We start from the raw sequence: 19,404 nt of genomic DNA, 5'->3' as shown, positions 1-19,404 counted from the left end.
TCATTCCTTGCTTTGTAACTCTCAGCTCTACATAACTTGTCAGATTGATCCACTCAACATTAAGAAGTTAAAACAAATAAGTGTATTATCAAACATTCCCTTTCACATTAATCAATATGAAAGTCATTGAAAAGTAACCAGTTGTACAGTTTATATTATTCTACATATTGTGTTATAATTCTCTCACTGTTGTGGGACTTTTTTCACATTTGCCTTGATTTTCTTGACAGAGTTGGCACACTGATAAACTGAAGATTCCTCCAGTCGTCAAGTATTTCTCTTTGCTATCAATAGGTGATTTCATAGCATATTCAGATGATTGATCCAAAAGAATGTTTGTGCCTGGCACAATAGTGCACACCTGTAATCCCAGTGATCCAGGAAGCTAAGGCAGGAGGATCACAAGTTCAAGGCCAGCCTGTACCACTTCACAAGACCCTGTCTCAAATTTTTAAAAAAGGATTGGGAGTTTCACTCAGTGTTAGAGGTGCTAGAGGGTTCAAGCTCCATCATCATAAAAAATAAAGATAAAGCTTTGTGAGGTCAGAGCTCCAGTACACAACCTATTTTAAAATTTAACCCTCCTTTAATATCCATTATTAACATGGAACTTTCCAGTTTATAGAATACTTTCATTTTGATGTCTTATCATTATTCATTATAACCTTTTGAGCCTGGATTATAAAACAAATATATATATGTATCCCTCATCAATCTTTAATGCTTATCTTAAATGGTACCTGGGACTTGCATAGTCAATTAGCTAACTTAATGCTCTTTTATTCCTCTGTGACTGGTCCAGGGAACACACAGACTTGTCCTATGTTCATAGAATTCATCTCCAGCTGATAAATCAAATTCATTCTAAGGATGAGCACTGACATCAAAAGTAAACTTTTACATCTTTCCTTGCAGAAAAAAAATCATTTTTAAACATAAACAAGTATATTCTGTTGTTGGGATGGCAGATTGTAGAAATCCATAGGTCAACATTAAGCCATTGGCATTGTTTATTTTTAAAAAATGAGAAAACAGAAAAGTAGATTTCAGTGAGAAGCTGGTCTTGAAGTAAATGAGCGTGTCCTGGAAAAATGTGCACTTGAGGAATCGTGATGGATCTATACTGTTGTCAACTGTGGGTATTTAGGGAAGGAAACGGGACTCTTAACAATATGACTCTTAATAGTCAAGTCAGCGGAGCACATGGTAGGGAGATGCTGATGCACCCTGTCTCAGCAGGAAACAAACAATTAGTTGTGCACTTTTTAGAGTTTTAATCATCTGAGATTTATTAACAAGGCCCACTGCTGACTGAGGAGGGCAGGGGCACTTGTACATAATACAGAAATGAATTGAGTCATCATTTAGGATATGGAACTTATCCTCAAACGGAATACATTGAGTTGACACTAAATATCTCAAAAACTACAAAAGGAAGGGAAAAATAAAGGCAGGAGGACAAAAGATATTAATTCCAAATAACTGCCTTTATTAAGAGGGGGCTGAAAAAGAGCAAAATGTTTGAAATCCCTAAAAGTTACCAAGTTCCTTTTATTAACTAATCTGTTCATTTCTATAGCCTCACTACTGAATTGATGACATTTTTTTAAAAAGTGGGAAAACTTCCCTTTCAAAGTAGACCTAGAAAAGCTTTGAAAAGCACTGTTGCTCTAATGACAGGGTTAGGCGGGCCTGTCCTCCTACAGTTAATGAGCTTCTCCCCTCCTGCAGGGAGAAAGCAGCCATCTCAAGGTCTGCACTGTGGCCAGATGCTCCCAAGCAATTAGGAGCTGATTAAGTGTTTATCTTCTTTACAGGTGGGAAGGAAAGAATGAAAACGAAGTGGGCAGATGTAAAGAGACCGGCAAAGTTCACGTGACTGTGGATCTCAAATACTACAGACCAACTGAAGTGGTAAGGTCTCCCTCATCGCCCAGTGTGTGGTCACATTTGGCCACTAACTGGGAAAATACTCTCATTGAATGCCTATTGCCAACTTTCAAAGCCATTTGTGCACCTCTCTGGTATCCTTCTGCAGGCATTTCCCAAACCAGAACACGGGAATTAAATTTGTGATATCATTATCACCACAAAAATCCATGACTCTATTAAGAAAAACAAGAGTAAAACACACCCAAGGAAATAGTTGATCTCAGAAATGGAGGCTGATAGCATGGGCACATCCCATCACATTAGTCTGTTCTGATGGCTGATCTCCAATGCTAACTTTATAAGTCAGGTGCTCTGGACCTTCAGGGTCTGTGGGATCTGGAGGATCACTTGATGCTCCAGCTGAGCCTCTGCACCCTTGCACATATGCACACATACACTCACATTCATGCATACCCATACAAGACATATTCACAGACATACCTAAGTGATAAACAGACTATAAAGACTCACCTCAAGTACCACCCAGTCTATGAAGCCTTTTCTGACCAATACTCCATTACCACTGTAATTTCTCCCCTTTCCTATGTATCCACATTGTCTGATGTGCATGATTCTATTATAGTACTTATTATAATCACTTGTTTTCATGTCTTTCTTCCTTTATCAAACTCTGAATTACTTAAAGATAGGGACTTTTTTAAAAAAGAGTATAACAATGTAGGTGTTTAATAAATACTGACTGATGGGTTGATGGATGAATAAATTTATAAGTACAGAAGTTTCTTTATTAAGAAATAACCCATAGATCATTAGTATCAATAGTATATATTATTAGTGCGTAATATCTTCTTTTCCTGAATTTATGAAAACATGTAGCTTAGTGTTGTTACTTTAATGTGGTCCATTCTCACTATGGTGACAAAATACAAGATCTTAAATATAATAGAAATATACAAAGATAACTGGAAGCCGCATCTTGAGACTGCAGCATTGTAATGTGATGATCACCAAATGAAGTGCACATTAACTGTGAAGGTAGAATCCTTTTGAACTCCTTTCCTGTTTTGAACCAATTTTCTTTCTGGTTATACAGCCTTTCAGCGATTAAGAAACTGCCAGAGAAAAGAAGAATCAAATGTGAATATGTAGTCATTAAATACCCTTTAAAATTGTTGTTTCAAACAGAAAAAAAAAAAAATCTGTAGTTTGTGCTCTGGTACACACAGGAGGGGAGAAAAGGCAAAGGAAGCAGCCAGTGCTTGGGAGAGGCAGGGCTGTGTGGTCCTGCATTGTCCCGGCACAGGGCGTGGCCCAGGCTTTGACACAGCCAACAATTGTTCCTGGTGCTAATGGTGAGTGGGTGTGCCTAGAGAGGATGTGCCCTGTCCCTGGAGGAGGAAGATACCAGCCACATTGCTGCTGACACAGCACCGACTGCCTGTCTAGAGTCCCAAGCCACACTGCCGTTTGTTTCCCCTGTCCCCATGAGGTGCCACAAGGGCATCATTTTTCTGGAACATTGCACAGATAACATATATGTGCAAATTCGTTTTTCTGCTCACAAACAAAAATAGTCATCTCAGAGTGGAAAATTAACGAAGCCAAAAGAAACCCGAGTGCTTACAAGAGCTCAAATGTGGCTCTTTCTCTCACTTGACCCCAAAATAGTTTCAAAAGCTAGGAAGTCATTAAGAATGGCTTGTCTGTCATTCTCACTTAGGCAAGGTGTGGGATTGATAAGGACACTGAACAAAAGAATTTGCTGAACAGGAAAGGGACCCTAAGACTAACAAGACTTGTTCTTGAATCCCCATGGACCCTCTTTCCTGCAGCAACACTATGCCCCTCCTCCATTTCTTTTGTTCATTCAAGCACTATCATCATACCTGTTCTGCAACTCTGTTGACACTAGCATTGTTTGAACATAAGAGTGGTGTCTAATTTCATATGCCTGCTTTTTTTTTTTTTTTTTTAACAACCCATCTAACTCTCCTCTGAGATTCCATTTCCCTCCTGATTTTGGATCTTAAACTATGTTTTATCTTTCTAGGCCTCTAGGCTGCATTAATTACTTTCACTCCACTTCAACTTGGTATTCCACTGGGTGTACTTTTCTTGTATAGTGATATTACAAATTTTAACCTAATTCCTCAGAAGGAAATTCCCCTAAAACTTGGAACAACATGATGTCTTCTGTGGAGTTTTCCTCTGGGATGACCATTCTTCCTATCAAAGGCATCTAGAACAGTCTATTCTGCACAAGCCAGAGATTTCTTTTCATTCTTCCTGGGATTGATTCTATGAAAGTTTGGTCTCCTTTCATAGAAAGTTGTTCTCCTGATCAACTTTGGTCATCTATCCCCCAAGATCTTCAGTATATAGAGGCACTCGAAGCTAAAAGCATAAACTTGGCCCAAGGGGAATGGTTCATGGGTAGAGCACGTTTCAGTATGCTGAAAGCCCTGGTTCCATCACCAGGCCAAAAAATAGAAAACAAATTTTAAAAAGCATAAACTAGGTTTTCTTACAGTTAAATGATTCCAGAATGACTGATAGGAAAAAACTACCAAGAAGAAAATTTGAAAACAATAAAATATGATGAGAACATCAGGTCTCATAACATGAATATCCTAAAGCAAAATTAATAGGAATTAGAGCTTTATGTTATTTTTTTTAATAAGCTCAGCCTAGTCTTAAGTAAGTCCCTTTGCTCAGCAAAGTCGATTACTCATCCAAAAGAGGCCACCAGCGAGACCATGTAGAACATGGTTCTGCATGTGCTGATAATTTTTTTCCTCATTGATTTATCCAATGCTAACCCTTAAATCTTGCTCTTGTTCCAACTTGGAATGTTTTTATTCTGGACCAAGGACTTCAGCATCCAATTAGAACTGAATGGAGCCCCATTTAATGGTACTTAACCTATAAGCCTTTGGGGTTTCCTTTAGATGTTTAGGAGTTTTGCTGCTTCAGATAGCTTAATCTTAGAAATTAGACTTTAAATTCTCATTGACTCTGAATTCCAGTATTTGCTGAAGGCAATCTTAATACTTGGAATTCTGTACGACCTAAGACTTGTGCCTTGGCCTGGGAGTGCCTTAGCATGCATGAAGCCCTGGATTCCATCCCCAGCATTGCAACACAAAACAAAAAGATTCCTTCCTTGTATATGGTTACTTATACATACATAGGTTTATCCCACAGATTTATTACAGAATATACTCATTTCTGGAGAAGTAGTAACATTGTGTCCTGAGAACACCTCCCCTCAAAAAATGTAGGACTTTGAGCCAGACTACCTAAATTCAAAACCTGTTTTTGCCTAGCTGTGTGACCTTAGGCAAGTTACTTAACTTCTCAGTGCATCTGTTTTCTCATTGTTAAAAGTAAGGTTAATAATAAAACTTCTTTCAAAGAATTGCTGGAGATTTGACAGAGTCCATTATACAGTGTCTGGCACACAGTAAATACCTAATATTGTTTCTGTTGTTGTTATTTATTTATTCACTCACTGAATATTTAATAAACACTGTGCTAGACCCTGGGAATACAAGTGTGAACAAGACACATGTGGCTCCTTCCCTTGTAGAGGTAAGGATGATATCAGTTCCCAGAGTCCAGAACCTTTGGAAACGTAGGACATCATTAATGAATTGTGCAGGTTAACCAGTGATAAGTGGATAACAAAGGCTGATGGAGACTTCTAGCAAACATTAATATGTACTTGTTCTGTCTTGGTTCTCATTCTTTTGGAATCTTTCTGAAGGTTCAGTAGCTATTCAGTGATATGAAAATATAAAAATATGAGAAAATTGGTACTGACCTATTGTGTAGTTTAAAATAACCACAAAGATATCCTCTTTTTCTTTGAGAACTTTAACTTGGAAAATTCTCAAAGGAAGGATTAATGGAATATTCATCTTACATGTGCCAGATTTTTAACCACATCATATGGTTGGTTCACTAAAAAATAAAAAATAATAAGACTTTTTCATTGAAATAAACAAAATCCTTTTTGTGTACAGAGCACTTGTAGGAATTGGGGTGATGGATACATTCACAGGCCCAAATCAATTATTTTCCTCAAAATATATTTCGGTTTAAACTCTACTAGGTGGGCTGGGGATGTGGCTCAAGCGGTAGCGCGCTCACCTGGCATGCATGCGGCCCAGGTTCGATCCTCAGCACCACATACAAACAAAGATGTTGTGTCTGCCGAAAACTAAAAAATAAATATTAAAAAAAAAAAACTCTACTAGGTGATATTTACTAACTTTTTTTTCATTGCTATACCATTTGTCTTTAAAATTTACTTTTCTCCCTGTTGTATTTCCAGTGTTCTAAGTTGTGCTTGGTTTTTGTTTTATTTACGTAGAAACCTTATATTTATTCCTAATCTTTAAAATCTAGTTCTAGATTTTAACCCATGATATTAGCAAAAAAAATCATGGGTTAAAATCTAGAACTAGGAAAGCAATTACTTCAAAGAAGTCTGACCAGCAAGCTCAAGTGATTCCCTCCCCCAGTGAAAACCTGTGGACTGTTTCTAATCAGATCACCATATGCTTGTCGAGTTGTCCCTCCCGCTATCCCCCACCACAAACTTTTCCTAATATTTTTCCGTAAACTATGTTAAGTTAAATGGCCTGTAATTGCTTGCTCTATCTTACAGCCCTGTTTGGAATAATGATATGTAACACTTTCCAGACCTCAGGAATCTGATCTGTCATCAGAGGACTTGAATAAATACCAGTTAGAGCTTCCCTCTGTATTTGGGGGTGAAAATCCCTGGACGTGTTCACCAGGGTAGACTTTTGTCCTGAAACTTGTCCCCTTTTCCTCCCGTAGCTGCTCTCACTACTGCACACTTGCCCTCCCAAAGCAGGAAATGAGATCCCCCACTCTATCTGCTGCAGCTCTGATAGAGGCATTCCGTCTCTCCGTCCTGATCTTCTGACCTCGAAGGCTCTCCTTCTCCCCTCCACTCCTGCTCTTCTTTGTTCCTTTCTCTGACTGGTGGAAGCCAGGGTCAGAGGATGCAGAGAGCAGATTAGGGCCAGCGCCACTCTTCCGGCACTCCTGGCTCTGTAAAAGGAGAAGCTAGACTATTCCTTCTGAAAGGCCCCTTCCAGTTTTAATGTCCTGGCACCTTCAGACCACAGTGGTGTGGAATGCTGTCAATAATGCCCAATCATAATGCTTCCTCTTTTGTAATTATTCTCTAGACTTCTTACTACTTGTATTTTATAAATAGTTTATATCTCTAAATCACTGTTTATATATTTTAAGCCTCCCTCTTAGGCTCCTCATACTAATCTTTATATCCTTCCTTAATCACATTGGCCTTTCCTGCCCTTTTCCTTCCTTGGACTTAACTGCGAGAGCTTTAGGTTTCAGTCTCTCCAATTGCTTCTCAAATGTTCCACTGTGTGTTCCCCATACTTCACAGGATCCCAGGAGCATTTGACTTTCCTCCCAAAGCCTGTGATCCTTCTTCAGCTACTGTCCCCACTCAAAAGCATTTCATACTTAATGAAATAGTAGTTGTGTACTGATTATAATGTCCTCAGCTTCCTCTTGTTTTCTTTTCCTCTCTTGGAGGTCCCTTTTTTATGGTCAAGTTTGGATTTAAGTGTTGTTGTTAAAGACTCAAAATCCATCTACATAACTAGGTACCTTCTCTTATTGAAAGATAGTTTTTGTGTTTATCCTTAAGACTGTCTGGTATCCTTAATGTAGATGTGTTCTTTGAGTGCACCAGTAGAGGTTTCTCATAGAATTTTTACCTTTTTTTCCCAAAAACTATCCAGGTACTGACTATCCTTATTTATAAGCACAGTATAGACCTCTTGATATCTATAAAATATAATCTTCAAAATCTTTTTATCATCTCAGAAATGTGTTTTAGCATCCACAATGGCTTTTCTTAGGAAGAACAATTAGTAGTTGAGTTCAGCTTCTTTCATAGCTAGCTCTGATGTAGCTCCCTCACGGTATTGAATTACATATGAGTGATCCATTCATTAATGTGATCACTGGTTCCATTTTTCTTTTCATACTCATCAGTACTCCGAAATTTTGAATATCCCCATTTTTAAATTTTAAATTTTTATCTTGTTTTACAAAGCAACAATGTTCTTCATGTTCTAGTAAGTCATGTGTACTTTCTAAAATAACTATAACTCAACAATCTCTATATTCATGGAGATTTCATAAAGAATACTGTCTGTGCCTTCCTTCCTGCACCCTATCCTAACATTTTGACCCCAGTAAAATTAATTATTCTTTTGACTTTTTTTTCCCTAGCACAATCTTCCCTTGGAAGCAATTACTCTCCAGACACCAAGTATTCTAGTCTACTAAAATGTAGTGCAGGTATTTCTCCTCTGTGCTCTTCTCTCACCCTAAATGCCTCCTCTTGCCTCACTCCCCACACCCTTGGATCATGCCAGACTGATTTCTTCATTTACTGTTACATCCACTAGCAAAGTTGAGAATCCATCTGGCTACTTGTCATAAACTTCCCAGATGACATATTTGCAGCCAATGGTATTCCTGAAATTGTAGCTCCAACAATGATGCTTAAAGTACTTTGCCACTAGTAAATACCCGGTTCCATTCAGCAGTTGTTCATGGATAGGAACTGTCCTTAATAGCAAAATTAAATTTGGATATTTTGTAATACTGGATAAATCACTCATTTCCTGGATAAGTCAGGTATGCCCTGCTTCATAAACACCTGCTATGAGAATATGTAACTAAAAAACAAGTATGTGTACAAACTAAAAGATCCTTTAGTTTTTAGTATTCATTACAGGAATCCCTTAGTTATGACATTTACCATGTACATTTAAAATACCATTCTGAGCCAGACATGGTGGAGAACACTTATAATCTCAGCTTCCTTTGTTGTTGTTGTTGTTATTGTTTTTATTTGTTCTAATTAGATATATGTGACAGTAGAAGGCATTTTTTTATCTCCAACCCATATTTTTTTATTTTAATGGTAAGTACAATGGGCCTTATTTTTGTTTACATGCACTGGACAGATGAGTTAGATAATACGGACTGAGGAGAGATAATAAAGTCAAACTTTGTACCTTTAATAGAAGCTAATTTAAAAATGATTTGTGCTTTTAAGTATTTTGTGGGGTTTTTTTAGAAAGTTTCTAATTCATGTCAGCATGTTCTGCTCGTTTTTCTATTTCATTTTGTTTTCTTGATTCTTTGCCCCAATGCTTCTTTTCCACAATTTCAACAGTCCACAATGAGGAATCACACCCCACAATACAGCTTTCTATCCTCTTGCTTGTTCTTCCCCTTTTAGCATTGAGTTGAAGGCATTTTTTAAATATTTTTTTAGTTATAGATGGATACAATATCTTTATTTATTTATTTATTATGTGGTGCTGAGGATTGAACCCAGTGCCTCACACTTGCAAGGCAAGCTCTCTGCCACTGAGCTACAGCCCCAGCCCCAGTAGAATGCATTTTGACACATTGTACACAATGGAGCATAACTTCTCATTCCTCTGGCTGTACTTGGTGCTGAGTCACACCAGTACTGTATATAGGGTGTATAGGGTATATACCTGTATATAGGGTAATAATATCTGTCTCATTCTACTGTCTTTCCCATCCCCACCACCCCACCCTTCCCCTCACTCCCCTCTGCACAATTCAAAGTTCCTTCATTCTTCCCTACCCCACCCCCACTATGGATCAGCATCCACTTACCAGAGAAACATTCGGCCTATGTTTTTTTAGGATTGGCTTATTTAACTTAGCATGATATCCTCCAGCTCCAACCATTTACCTGCAAATGCCATAATTTCATTCTTATTTAAGGCTAAGTAATATTCCATTATGTGTATGTGCCACATTATCTTTATCCATTCATCTGTTGAAGAGCATCTAGGTTGGTTCCACCATTTAGCTATTGTGAATTGAGCTGCTATAAACATTGATGTGGCTGTGTCACTGTAGTATGCTGATTTTAAATCCTTTAGGTATTAACCAAGGAGTGGGATAGCTGGGTCAAATGGTGGTTCCATTCCAAGTTTTCTGAGGAATCTCAACACTGCTTTCCATAGTGGTTGCACCAATTTGCAATCCCATCAGCAATGTATAAGGGTAACCTTTTTCCCCATATCCTTGCCAATACTTATTATTGCTTATATTCTTAATAATCGCCATTCTGACTGGTGTGAGATGAAATCTTAGAGTAGTTTTGATTTACATTTCTCTAATTGTTAGAGATGATGAACATTTTTTCATATGTTTATTGATCAGTTGTATTTCTTCTTTTGTGAAGTGTCTGTTCAGTTCCTTAGCCCATTTATTGAATGGGTTATTTGTTTTTTGGTGTTAGGTTTTTTGAGTTTTTTATATATCTTGGAGATTAGTGCACTATATAAGGTACGTGTGGTAAAGATTTTCTCCCATTCTGTAGATTCTCTCTTCACATTATTAATTGTTTCCTTTTCTGAGAAGAAGCTTCTTAGTTTGAAATCATCCCATTTGTTAATTTTTGACTTTACTTCTTGTGTTTTAGGAGTCTTGTTGAAGTCAGGCTCTAAGCCAACATGATGAAGATTTGGGCCTACTTTTTTTTCCTATTAGTTGCATAGTCTCTATTCTAGTGCCTAAGACTTTTATCCACTTTGAGTTGACTTTTGTGCAGCGTGAGAGATAGAGGTTTAATTTCATTTTGTTATGTATAGATCTCCAGTTTTTCCAGCACCATTTGTTGAATATGCTGTCTTTTCTCCAGTGCATGTTTTTTATGCCTTTGACTAGTATGAGATAACTGTATTTATGTGGTTGTGTCTCTGTGTCTTCTGTTTTGTGCCATTGGTTTACATTTTTACTTTGGTGGCAATATCATGCCATTTTTGTTACTATAGCTCTGTAGTGTATGTAAGGTCTGGTATTGTGGTGCTTCCTCTTCACTCTTCTTACTAAGGACTGCTTTGGCTATTCTGGGTCTCTTATATTTCCAAATGAATTTTTTATTGTTTTAACTGGTTCTGTGAAGAATGTCATTGGGATTTTAATAGGAATTGCATTAAATCTTACAACAGTTTTGGTAGTATGGCCATTTTGACAGTATTAATTCTGCTATTCCAAGAGCATGGGAGATCTTTCCATCTTCTAAGGTCTTCTTCAATTTCTTTTTTTAGTGCTCTGTAGTTTTCATTGTAGAGGTTTTTCACATCTTTCACATCTTTTGTTAACTTGATTCCCAAGTTTTTTTTTTTTTGAAGCTATAATGAAAGGATAGTTTTCCTAATTTCTCCTGCAATGGCTTCATCACTTATGTATAAAAATACATTTGATTTATGGGTATTGATTTTTAGCCTGCAACTTTGATAAATTCATTTATTAGTTCTAGAAGTTTTCCAGTGGAATTTTTTTGGATCTTCTAATTATAGAATCATGTCATCAGTAAATAGTGATAGTTTGAGATCTTCTTTTCCTATTTTTATCCCTTTAATTTCTTTCATCTCTCTGATTATTCTGGTTATGTTGAATAGAAATGGGGAAAGAGGGCATCCCTGTCTTGTTCCAGTTTTCAGAGGGAATGCTTTCAATTTTTCTCCATTTAGAACTTTGGCCTTGGGCTTAGCATAGATAGCCTTTACAATATTGAGGTATATTTCTACTATCCCTAGTTTTTCTAGTGTTTTGAACATGAAGGTGATAGTTTGAGATCTTCTTTTGGGATAATCACATGATTCTTGTCTTTAAGTCTATTGATATGATGTATTACATTTATTGATTTCCATATGTTGAACCAACCCCTTTGTAGTGGTGTAGTATCTTTTTAGTATGTTTTTGTATGTGATTTTCCAGAATTTTATTGAGAATTTTTGCATCTATGTTCATTATAGGGATTTTGGTCTGAAGTTTTCTTCTCTGGATGTGTCTTTGTCTGGTTTTGGCATCAGGATGATACTAGCCTCATAGAATGAGTTTGGAAGGGTTCCCTGCTTTTCCGTTTCATGGAATGATAATCTCAGCTTCTTGAAGGCTGAGGTGGGAGGATCACAAGTTTAACGTCAGCCTCACCAACTGAGTGAGACTCTGTTACAAAAATAAAAAGGGTTGGGGATGCAGCTTAGTGGTAGAACACTTGCTTAGTGTGCTCAAGGCTCTGGGTTCAATCTCCAGCACCACCAAAATAAAATATCATCCTGACTTACCTTTAATTTCTCAGACACATATTAATATATATAAATCAAAAAACATATGATTGAAGTCTTAAAGATTCAGGTCAAAAAGGATTTTTATTGAATTTCCACCATGGTGTTAGTCCCAGCCCAACACCAAGAAATATAAAGATGGATGAGATGAGCAATTCTCAGCCAAATGGAGGGGCAGCTGTGAAGCTCCAGCAGAGGTGGAACAAGACCCTAACTTCACAAGATGGTGAAGACAAGAAAACCAGAATACTGCTGAGGTGGAGACCACAGAATCAGGAATCAGACTGGACAGCCACATGTGGAAGAAAATCCAGAACTGAGGGTGACACCAGGATCAAAGGCTGATCAGTGATGATGCTTGAACCCAGATCAGAGATCAGGAGAGGGATGGGTTTGCAGGGGAGGTGTTGAGGAGCCCTGTTACAATCACAGTGCTTTGGGGACATCAATACAGCAATATCAAGGAGGCAGTGAGAGTTGAAAGCCTGGGTAGAGGAAAGAAGTCAGGGTCACATGTGCAAGAGGGTAAGAGATGAAGCTGCAAGATGAATTCCCCCCAAAGAACATCTCTAGGTGGAGAAGAAAAGCATGCACAGGGAGCTAAACTTGAAGCTAGGCAAATCTGAGTTTCAGGAGCCGTGTCTGAAAAACACATGTTGAAAAAATGGGTTAAGAATTCACAGAATTCATACACTAAGCTGTTGCATCCCAAAGCCATAGGGTGGACTAAGCTGTCTCCCACCCTGGATAATTATTCTCTACCTTCAGGCTCCTTTGGGATTTAAGGGCTAGTACCAAAGTGTTTCCATTAACTGGCAGATGATTACCACATCTCATCCTAGGCAAAACTGAGGACCAGAGGCAAGCAGAGACCCAATGGCAAATTGATATGTCCTAGAAGTCAGGTTGCAGAGCATTTTAAAATTCTTAAAGATGAAAGAGCTTATGTAAGTATAAGCTACTATGTGCTGCATATTATCATTTTTATTACTGTCTTCATTATTAATTATCATCATCATCATTTACCCCTGTGAACTCATTAGTTAGCAAGAGACATTTTCTTTGAGCTCTTTCACTCCTGATGTTTTCCTTTATTAAAATATTTGTTTCATTTTGTACCTAGACAACTTCATGGAGGAAATTATTTGCTCCTTAGAACTTCCAGCCTTGTACTTTTTTTTTAATTTGTACATTCTTTATCATCTGTCATAGGTGCTAGATAAATTTAGAGAAAAAAGAAATCACTGACAACTAGACTGAGCAGGAATTGTTTTCCTGGACTCAGTAGAAATTGATTAGGTTGTTGGAAAATGTCAGGATTTGGACAGAATAGAAGGGTAAGCATTTGGGCAGAGCCACAGGCTGGGTGACGGAAGGTATGAGCACATTCCATCGCCTTGGTTGACAAAGAGAGGTCTTGGTTGGGGAAAGATTCTCTTTGCAGGGTGAGGAATAGTCCTCACAATATTGCTTCCTGTTATACTTACATAATAATTTACAAAACTCCCTATTACTTCTTTGTTATTTGGTAATTACAAAACAGGCTTGTACTTCTTGATCCAGTATTAGAAACAGTGCTTTTGGTGGAAAGTAAAGATGTGTTGAATTGATGGTCCCTTCTCATTCTTTCTAAACTATACATTCCTAGGCTTTGCAAGAGGCCCTGAGATCTGTGGCTACTCCTGGAACTTCAGAATCCTGAGCAGGCTTGAGTGCAGCAACCAAGGAGAAGACATTTAGCCATTATCTGCTTTATTTTATTATTGACCAATTAATTTCATTATTTATACTGGGGATTGAACCCAGAAGTGCTTTACCACTGACCTACATCCCTTCTCTTTTTGTTTTTTTGGTTTTTTTATTTTGAGACCACTTCTCAATCACTTGCTTAGGGCCTCACTAAATTGCTGAGTCTGGCCTCAAACTTGCAATCCTCCTACCTCAGCCTCCTGAGTTGCTGGGATTACAGGTGTGCACCATTGCACCCGACTCATCTGCTTTACTATTTATCTGCCAACCACCCTTTTTACTGTTCCCTCAGAAATCTTCCTATGTCTAGACATCTATCTGCTCTCTGAGAACCATTTCTGCTCCATCCATGGCCACCTTTGAAGAGCCTGGCACCAAAACCAGGATGCGCACTGTGGGACTGGGCACCTCGAATTCTCCCCCAGGCAAAGTCAAAGAAACTGTGAAGGCAGCCACTGATGCAGGATATCATCATATAGGCTGTGCCTAGGTCTATCAGAATGAGAAAGAGGTGCAGAAGCCATCCAAGAGAAAATCCAAGAGTGGGTGGTAAAGCAGAAGGACCTGTTTATTGTTAGTAAGTTTCAGTAAGCCTTTTTTTTTTTTTTTTAAATACTCTTTTTTTTTGTGCGGGGGCAGTGCTGGGATTGAACTCAGGGCCTCACACATGCTAGGCAAAAATTTTACCACTGAACCACAGCCCGAGCCCCACAGGAAACCTTTGAGAGAAAGTTCCTGAAGGAAATCTGTGGGAAGACCTTCAGTGTCTGAAACTGGACTGTCTGAACACCTTTCTTATTCTTTGGCCACAGGGATTTCAGGCTAAGAAGGACTTATTCCCCAAAGACAATAAAGGCCAATAAATTAACATTCCTGGAAGCCCAGAGATCATGGAGGAGCTGGTAGATGGGGGGTTGGTAAAAAGCCCTTGGTGTCTCCAACTTCAACCACTTCCAGATTGAAAGGGTCTTGAATAATACTGGCCTGAAATATAAACCAGTAACTACTCAAGTCAAGTGTCACCCGTACCCTCCCAAGAGAAACTGATCTAGTGCTGCTCCTCCAAGGGCATCATTGTCACAGAGAAGCTAGAGGAGGCTTCACTGCTGGAAGATCCCAAGAATAAGGAGATGGCTGCAAATAACATGGATATGCATTCCATGTGCACACACACAAATACTCACACTCACACCCCAGCCCAGTTCCATACCCAGAGGAATGTGATGGTGATCCCTTAGTCTGTGACACTAGTATGCATTGTAGAGAACCTTCAGGTTTTTTACTTCAAACTGAATGATGAGAAGATGACAGTCACATTCAGCTTCAACAGACATTGAAGGCCTGTGTCATGGTCAACCAGTCAGTCTCAGCTGGAGGAGTACCCATTCTACTCCAAGTCCTGAAGCCAAACTTCCGATGGGATTACCTGTTGGATTCTCTCATCACTGATGTGGAACTTGCTCCCTCTGAGTCCTGTTTTGGCCAACTTTACATGAAATCATACTCTTCCTGGCTTTGTTGTAGGCCAGAATTTAGGCAAGGTTTGATTTAGATACATATGTTCAAACAGAGGCAAGATTGTCCCAGGAAATTGTGACTCAGATAAGCAAATGGCAGTTTTTTTCCTCTTATTTTATCCAACCAAATGTTTGTTAAACAACAGGAACTCTGCTAACAATGAGGATGCAAAGATAAAACGAATAAAAATAATTATGGGGTAAAAAAAAATCGTCCTACAGAAATCCATCTTTGGGTTTATTACATCAAGCCAGCCGGTTGTTACTTCTATAGCCTAAAATCTGTGTTGGTTTCCTAATGCTTATAACAAATTACCCCAAACAAATTATCACAAACTTTTAACTTCAACAGCTTAAAACCACCCAGATGTATCATCTTGCAGTTCTCAAGATTAGATGTTGGAAGTGGGTTCCACTGGGCTAAAGTTAAGGTGTTGACAGAGCTGTGTTCCTACTGGAGCCTCAAGGGACTGAAGGTTTTCTATTGGCAGAAACTTTCAAATTAATCACTTTGAGCCATCGTTGGACCACAGTGTGTTCTGTTGTTCAGGAAGACTGCTATTAATCACTTTGAGGAGAGAAAAGAAATGAAGACCCTGCTCATTGCCCAATGAAAGCTTCAGAATGTACACACTCAAAAATACCACTCACATTACACCGATTGGCCATGCTGAAAAGTCCAAGGAGATAACAAGCAGAGGGATGAGACCGACTTCCTAATGAAAGGGAGTTTCAGAGCAGTTTGGGAAGGAACTGTGCTAAGGAAAAAGAGTTTGGGAGCAGGCAGGGAGATGGAGGGTATTCCCAGTTGAGCAGGAGGTACTGTGAGAATGAACCAGCAGCACGTGCAGAGATTTAGGGCTGGGACTCTGTAGAGGAACCCTGAGAAGGGTGGAGACACCTTTGCTGAGTCCGGCCTTCTGCCCAGATGCCTGCAAGGCAAGCTCCCCTCTCTGCACTGCGCCTGCCTCTGCAGCCACTTGCTGCTTCTCCCTTTTCATTTTTATCTTTTTTTTCTTCATATAGTTTTACTCTTTTGTATTTTCTTCCCTTTATTTTTACCGCCCTTTTCCTCCCTTCTCTTTTCTCGCTGTCATGAATCAAAACCAGTCATGTATCCTCCTTAAAATCCCTGAAGCCACTCCTTTCCGAGACCACTAACCTGTCTTCTGTTTGCTTGTTTGTTGCAATGCTGAGGATCAAAGCCAGGGCCCTGCACATGCTCGAGAAGCGCTCTATCCCTGAGCTATATCCCAGTCTCTAACCTGTGTTTTGATATCTGCCATCTAACCCCTGATGCATCAAATTCAGGAAGGGTGTTCCCTAACAGTCCTTGCAAGAAGACCAAACTAAGGATGCTTTTTATTTCTTGTACATATTCTTCAGCTTTCTAATGAAATGTTTCCTTATCTTATAGGAATGTTGTTGAGAATGAAATGAATTCTAATGGGAAAGTGTTTCTCAGTGGTATTAGAAAGACACTATGTATTTTAAATTCAGGTGTTTCCATTAGTTTTCAAATACAGGGTAGCAGAGAAAGTGTGTGTGAAGTCATCATCTAAAACCAGTTCTTTGAACTTCAGGAAATATGCCAAGTTATCTCTAAGACAAGTTAATCAGATGTATTTGTTTCTGTATCAATTTTAGTTTTGAAAGATTAGAAGATACTATATTCTCTTACCAAAATTTTTCTGTTTAACAGAAAATATAGTGATAATTTGAATATGTCTGACTTTCTTACGTTATTAATGTAACATATTTAAATCTCAATACCTTTTTTCCTCTGCTTTCAGACTTTTTAAAATCTTCTTAAAGCTCCTAGCCTTTACTTCTGCTTTTCCCACATGAATATAGCAATGAGTGTTTTCCTACTGATCTCAGGGGACATGATGAAGAAATGAATGTCTAGTTTCAAGGGACTGCACAAACGTCGGCCCCTCTGTGAAGCCTACTCCTGCTTCCCTAGGCAGAGTCAGCACTCAGCTCTTTGAAGCACTGGCCCCATTGTGTTGTGATGTCTCATTCCCACCTGGGAGCTTGAGGGTAGGAATGACATGTGATGACTTTAGGTAGAACCTGGCACAGGCAGTGTGGGGTGAATGAATGAGCATGTGTACACATCACCAAAGAATCTTTCTCCTGGTTTCCACCCAGCTCTGGCAACCAAAACTACTCTATCCAGTGTATTAAACTGTAATTACATTTTAAGCAGCAGAAATCTTTTAAATAATAATTTTCCTCTTTTTCTTTCTGCTTGAGATTCCATGGCAACTTGAATGTTAAAGTTCATTCATAGCTTACTGAGTACATCCGACCCTTAAAAATTCTTGTTCTAGTTCTCTTCCTTTTTCTCCATATCCCTTTTCATTAGTTCTTTCATCTTATACTCCTGTCTTATCTCTTTGTGATTTTGCTGATGTTCCCTTCCTTTTTTCATCTTTTCTTAAACTTTTGGCTTCATAAGTTTGTTTCCCCTCTTCTATGTGTGCAACTTTCCTTTTCATCTATCCCAATCATCTTACACAAGCTTAATGCACCAGAACTAATTCCTGGTTCCTCTTTATGGGAAGATCTAGTTTTGGTGATATTGAAGCCAGCTCTACCCTTCAGACCCTCCAGAGCAAGGTGCCTCTAGCATCCACATCATGCTCTGTCTGCACTATGAACAGTCTGATGGCATCTTTGAAGTCTTCGGGGCTGTACCAATAACAATGCATATATGGAAGGCATCCTACGTTGCTTCTATCTAAACAGAGTTCACCTGCCATGTGGAGGCTTCTCCAGTTCTGAACCTTGAAAAAGTCCGTGGGCAGCTACCATCTTTCTTATTCCATTCATAGACTATATTTGTGGAGCTGAGGATCATGCAGTGTTAGAGACCCTTATTCATGCCTTGGGCCTTATCAGTTTCACACATGCCTCTGCTATTATGTCTCTGAAACTTTCTGAATAAAAATATGAGAAGTATCAATCAGCAAATAGCTATTATGGCTAATATTTTTTACTGAAGAGCCAAAGTCTATTGGAGGCCTAATGGCATGTTATCCTTTCCTTTCCTTGCTTAGAGTCTTCAGTGTTTTTCTTCTTTAAAAAAATTCAAAGAATAACAGTATATGGCTGTATAAGATAAGTGATAATTATTTAGAATTTTTTTTTTAATTTCTGAAACAAATGTTAGGCTGGCAGAGATTTTTTTCTAGTAAGACTTGAGATAGATTCCTCTGTCCTCACCCATTTTGGTGAAAAATTCAGTCAAATGCACTGGAATAAGCTTTTAATATACTTTCTAAAACAAGTGTCTAAAGTATAGTTTTCTTTAGTATTAGATTTCCCACAGGAAGAGAAATAGTCTGATTGAGTATAGGTCTCTTGCTTAAAATGTTAACTTATAAAGAGGATGTTAAGAAATAAGATCTCCATCTACAGCTCAGATGTATGGGGGAAAAAGATAGAATCTGGATCAAAACAGTTGTTGATGTTCCTTTGAGTTTCCAATGCTTTGTGCTGCCCAATTGAGATGAGACAGAAGCCATTTTCAGAGACTGGCCCTCCTGTGCAATGTAGCATACATGTGTGAGTGTATGGGGGGGTAGGAATTCCACTGGTCCAAACCTGTTTTTCTATTGGTGAGATGAATTATCTTCATGCATCAGCACCTCCCACTTGTCCTAAAGGTGGGATGGCTGTTGATGCCAGTGCATTGTCTCCTCTTTCAGCTGGCAAGGAGGGTAGTGGGAGGCAGCCACAGGGAGGAGACGCTGAACAAACAGCCCGAGCACCGGATCCCAGTGTGGGCGGGTGGTGGGTGCTGGGAGCGGCCAGGGCTTGTGCCCAGTTGTCACACGTGGTGCTGAGCAACCACCAAGTGATCCCAGAAACGAGGTAAAAAGATAACACAATGGAGTCCATTAGAGAACTAGGACATGCCATCCCACAGGGAGAATGGTGGCTAAGGGGATGGCTTTAATTGTGGTTTTATTTAACTTATTTATGAAAAAGCTAGTGTTTACCTCCTGTTGTTCAGCTTTATCTGGAAAAAC

General features: G+C 38.8%; 1 protein-coding gene and 1 pseudogene across 1 annotated transcript in view; both read left to right on the top strand.

Moving 5' to 3' along the window:
* The window catches only part of Gmds (GDP-mannose 4,6-dehydratase), a 625,359-nt gene that overhangs the window by 524,201 nt on the left and 81,754 nt on the right, over positions 1-19,404 (top strand). Inside the window, exon 9 of the mRNA XM_027954821.2 lies at positions 1,818-1,914. Within this exon, the coding sequence (XP_027810622.1) occupies positions 1,818-1,914 (97 nt within the window). The remainder of the gene's footprint in view (positions 1-1,817; positions 1,915-19,404) is intronic.
* On the top strand, positions 14,197-15,250 carry LOC114107402 (aldo-keto reductase family 1 member B10-like; annotated as a pseudogene).

This window comes from Marmota flaviventris, chromosome 6, assembly GCF_047511675.1.
Source record: "Marmota flaviventris isolate mMarFla1 chromosome 6, mMarFla1.hap1, whole genome shotgun sequence".
In the NCBI taxonomy this organism is placed as follows: domain Eukaryota; kingdom Metazoa; phylum Chordata; class Mammalia; order Rodentia; family Sciuridae; genus Marmota; species Marmota flaviventris.
This window is presented reverse-complemented; position numbering and strand designations above follow the sequence as displayed.